This window comes from Trachurus japonicus, chromosome 3 (genome assembly GCF_045865225.1).
Source record: "Trachurus japonicus isolate A0001 chromosome 3, Traja_1.0".
Lineage (NCBI taxonomy): Eukaryota > Metazoa > Chordata > Actinopteri > Carangiformes > Carangidae > Trachurus > Trachurus japonicus.
Window position 1 is genome coordinate 34087707 of NC_140909.1, and position 4932 is coordinate 34092638.

The following is a 4932-nucleotide window of genomic DNA, read 5'->3' on the forward strand; positions in this document are numbered from 1 at the left end:
AAGGATGTACAGTACTGTAATCTGTGATGACTATATGCATTTATATGTATTTATTGTGTCATGTGTGCTATGTGAGCTCTACTGTGTTGAACTTTTGCTGCAAACCAAATTGCCCTTCGGGGACATAAAAGATTTTCAAATCAAATCAAATTCTAGACAAACTAGCAGACAGCATCTTTGTCTACACTGCCTATCCTTCACGAGCACAAAGGGAGCATGTTGCTGAGGCCCTGGTCATGAAACACCCCTGTTTGAGGGACCCAGTGTCATCCAATGGTATATATGGTTGGCAGAACAGCCTGAAATACAAGGTTGGCAATTTCAGAGCAAAGGTGAAACACCTTGGATTACCAGAACTAAATGTAAACTGTCAGAAGAGAAAATCAGCTGCAGATGGACTTCCAACTAAAAGCTTGAAAAAAGTGAAGAAATCTGAGGTAAACTATCTCCCACCACATCCTCAAGGTGAAACTGATGAAACCCTTGAAAAGGAGAGAGTAGAGCTTCTCTATGAGTGCAAGAAGAGAGACAACACCAAAATCATCGATGAAAAGATGGTGAAAACCTTTTCATTACATCGAAATGATGTAATCCTCAATAAACCAGCTGTGATTGACTTCAAAGCTCGGTGGCCTGCCCTGTTTGAGCTTTCCCAGGTATGTTGTACATTTGAATTGTGTCGTCTTCTTATTTTTATTTTATTCAATCATTTAGGTTGGAAAAAAAATACCTCAGCGGTTACAGCCTTGTTCTGGTGTAAAATTCCTTGCAAAACACATTACCACTTAAATGTTGCTTTCAGTGTACCCTTAGGGTCAGTTTTCTACCTCTGATCTGTTTCTGCTGACCTGTGTCTCTGTAATTCTTTTTTGCCAGTATTTCATGATCTTTCCCTATCTCTCTTCTCTTCTCTTTTGCAGATCGAGGAGGAATTCCGTAGGATCACACTGAAGCCACTACAGTCCACATTCCTGGGGAAGTTGGACCAATACACACCCAGACTGCTGAGCCTCTACAGGAGGAAGGGAGGCGCTGTTGGGAAGAAACTTGATGAGACCCCTGGCATGTTAAATGAGGCATGTATTTACTGAACAACCAGGGTTCAAACTTAACTTTTTGGCTCAAATCTACTGGTCAGAAAGATTTTTTACTGGCCAAAAATTATAAATAGCCTTTTTGTATATTTTTCAATTTGTTCATTACTATAATATACTTAAAAGCATTTTCAACACATATCATAGAGCAATATTAACATAATTTTGCGTGGAATGAAGGAATGAGTCAGATTTTTTTTTTTTTTTAAGTTCTCAGCAGTGCCGGTGGTCGCTACGTCATCACAGTTGGCTTGTTGATTTAAGTCTGTTTTCTTGGATTTTAGAAGGGGGGCTCACTCCCAGAATATGCCTCCACATTTCCGAACGGGAGCGATAGACACCTAACTGGCCTGAGTGCCCTTTTTGTTTTGAAATCTTTGAATCAATTGAACATTTTGAACCCTGTGTACAACAGTTAAACAGTTAGTTATATGTAGTAGCAGTCTGATGTTTGTGCTTAACATGATCTCATTTCTGTTTTTGTAGGACAACAGCATTGAGTCCAGAAGAGAGGCCTCATTCTCTACCTTGGTGAAAAGACGGAGGAGCTAATCAAGGACTACAAGAAGCCGGTGCATATTCTCATTTGCCCAGGTCATAGTATTTCAAAGGAGGTTAAATCGAAAGCAACTGGACTTAGTTATTTGTCTAGGAAGACGTTTCACCTCTCATCCAAGAGGCTTCATCAGTTCATGTACGCAACTGACCAGGCTGGGACTGGTCCAACTATCTGGTGTGGAGACTCACTATTTAACCTCTTGTGTGGGCGTTCACAAGGGTGATGATGTCACTGGTTCCCTTTTTGTGCTCCAAGTGCCAACGACAGTCGTTTAAATGACTGCCTTTGATGGAAAGTTGGTTTCGACTTCGTTAGTGCCCTATTGTGTTATAACGACAGTCGTTGGAGTCACTTGCCACTTGTGAACAGTGGTTGTTCTTTGAGGCTAGATTGTTGAATCTCCTGGGAAGGGATGAAAGGGCAGCATTGTAAATTGGAGATAGGTGGTGTCTGAGGCCACCTCCCCTGTTGAGGGATGGTTTCTCTACTTTTACATAGATGGCTTCTTTAACTCCTCTTTCATGGAGGAGGTAGAAAGCAAGGCTTTAAACTCCTTTGAAGGAACAACACCGAGCCATTGGTTCAGTTATGTGGACGACACATGGGTTAAAATCAAAACCAAAGAGGTGCAAGCTTTTACCGAACACATTAACTCAGTGGACAAAAAACATCAAGTTCACCAGAGAGGATGTCAAGGACAATAGCCTGCCTTTCTTAGATTGTGACGTCCATATGAAAAAGGACAGGAGCCTCCACATTGGGGTATACAGAAAACCCACACTTACAGACCAATATCTACTTTTCGACTCTCACCACCCTCTGGAACATAAGCTTGGTGTTATCAGAACCTTGCAACACAGAGCTGATAACGTGCCCACCAGCTCACAGGCCCAAGGGGCAGAACACAAGCACCTGAGAGGCGCCCTCACAACTTGTGGTTACCCTAACTGGACCTTTGTGAAAACTGCAGCTGCTTCCAGAAAGAAAACCAAAGTGGTTGAGAAAGAAAGACAAAACAAGAGAAACAACATAGTGATCCCATATGTGTCTGGAGTATCAGGAAAAACTCAGGAGGATCTTTAACAAACACCGTATCCCTGTGTATTTCAAACCCAGCAACACACTCAGACAGAGACTGGTACATCCCAAGGACAGAACACCACACACCCACAAAAGCAATCTGGTGTATGCAGTCCAATGCAACGAGGAATGCAAAGACCTCTACATTGGTGAAACAAAAACAACCACTGCATAAACGCATGGCCCAACACAGGAGAGCAAACTCCTCAGGACTGGACTCTGCTGTCCATTTACATCTCAAGGAGAAAGTCCACTCCTTTGAGGACAGCAATGTCCAAATCCTAGACAGAGAGGATAGATGGTTTGAAAGAGGAGTTAAAGAAGCCATCTATGTAAAAGTAGAGAAACCATCCCTCAACAGGGGAGGTGGCCTCAAACACCACCTATCTCCAATTTACAATGCTGCCCTTTCATCCCTTCCCAGGAGATTCAACAATCTAGCCTCAAAGAACAACCACTGTTCACAAGTGGCAAGTGACTCCAACGACTGTCGTTAGGGCACTAACGAAGTCGAAACCAACTTTCCATCAAAGGCAGTCATTTAAACGACTGTCGTTGGCACTTGGAGCACAAAAAGGGAACCAGTGACATCATCACCCTTGTGAACGCCCACACAAGAGGTTAAATATTGAGTCTCCACACCAGATAGTTGGACCAGTCCCAGCCTGGTCAGTTGCGTAGATGAACTGATGAAGCCTCTTGGATGAGAGGTGAAACGTTTTCCTAGACAAATAACTAAGTCCAGTTGCTTTCGATTTAACCTCCTTTGAAAAAAAAAAAAAGGACTACAAGGTAAAGAAAACTGTTTCAAAAGAAAGAAAGAGTACCAAGAGAGCTATACTGTATGCATCCTTCACATTAGTATACAAGAGGGTTTTATTTTTTCTGGTGTATTTTACAGGTTTTTGATGATGACGATGTTGTGACTGTACAAGAGGCCCTTACTACACATGTCCTCAACATCTTTGTGGTCAGCAAAGCCAGAGATGGAGATCTCCAGAAGCAGGCTGGAATAGCCATCGAGGGAGCAGAGGTCCTTTTTGGTATCCCTGATGTCGCACATGCTTGTACCTTCCTGATGGGCCTCATCTACGCCTTGGAACTAAGGTACCCTAACAAACTGAAATACACCTTTGAGGTTTTTCAGAAGATCTTTCTAGAGCTGGAGGATGTCAACCGAAAGGTGTCCTCCTAGGTCCACGATCTGAAGGTCGGTTTACATGCCTAAAAGCCTACAGACATTGCTGAAGCTCCCTCTTGTCAAGGTTTACAGTTGTTGGTTATACATTGCACTTTCACAGGTTTTCCAAAAGCACTTCCTCAGGTTACATTTTTTAAGCTCATGTGTATGCTGCTTAAATTTGTTTTGTGGTGTACACTCAGATCAGATGTCTGCACTTTAAATGGCTGATAGAATTCAGCTCAGCTCAAGGGAATCATTGTAAGTGACCTTAGGTGTATTTTTCAAGCAGCTTTTCAGGTACTGCTACAGGAAGCAGATCTATACAGAACAGGAAAACTCTGTACAGTTTTGTGAGGTGCTGTGTTTTTTGCATTATCAATGTATTGGTCAGATTTTGAATGTAACTGTCATTTGCTTAGGATGTTGAAACCTTTAAGGTCAGGCTGTCGGTGGGGTTTCATCCCTGCAAGTGCTTCCTCAGGGTAGACAGAATGAATGTTTGTTTTGGAGGACATGTTTGCCAAAGTTCACTTGAAGAACCATTCTGTAATAGGATGTGAATCCCATGAGTTATGTGTTGGGTCACTGGCATTGTCTTATGGCGCGTCTGGCGCTAGCATCTTAAGTGTTTCCAATGCTGTCAGTATAATGGAGTTTATGGTCTTATTTTCTTATCAAAGTGTCTTTGGTATATAATATGTTCCATGTCATGAATACACTAAAATGTTGCAACACTGTAACTGTTGTTAAAAAAGGCAAACAAGCCCCTTTGTTAAGTTTGAATAATGTGGACATTTTTCAGTGTCAGTACAGTATACAGTATTAGGGCTGCAACTAACAGTAATTGTCATTATTGTACTATCTGTCTTCTTTTTTTTTTTCAATGAATACTTTGATCTATGGAATGTGAGAAAATGGTGAAAAATGTGTTATCACTGTTTCCCGAAGCCCAAGATGCAACTTAGAATGTCTTATTTTATCCCGACCAACTGTCCACAACTTAAAGATTAATCTTT

The 4932-nt window shown here is 41.8% G+C and overlaps 1 protein-coding gene across 1 annotated transcript; it reads left to right on the forward strand.

Moving 5' to 3' along the window:
* Positions 1 to 236: 236 nt before the first annotated feature.
* Positions 237 to 3928, forward strand: LOC146990266 (uncharacterized). Its single transcript, XM_085773042.1, has 3 exons — positions 237 to 656; positions 921 to 1076; positions 3635 to 3928. Exons 1-3 carry the CDS (start codon positions 237 to 239, stop codon positions 3926 to 3928), a joined length of 870 nt encoding a protein of 289 aa, XP_085629168.1.
* The last annotated feature ends 1004 nt before the right edge of the window (positions 3929 to 4932 follow it).

Coding starts and splice junctions, on each gene's coding strand:
- LOC146990266 (XM_085773042.1), top strand. CDS start 237: ATGAAACACCCCTGTTTGAGGGACCCAGTGTCATCCAATGGTATATAT. Junction 657..920: donor CCCTGTTTGAGCTTTCCCAG/GTATGTTGTACA, acceptor TCTCTTTTGCAG/ATCGAGGAGGAATTCCGTAG. Junction 1,077..3,634: donor CCCCTGGCATGTTAAATGAG/GCATGTATTTAC, acceptor TGTATTTTACAG/GTTTTTGATGATGACGATGT.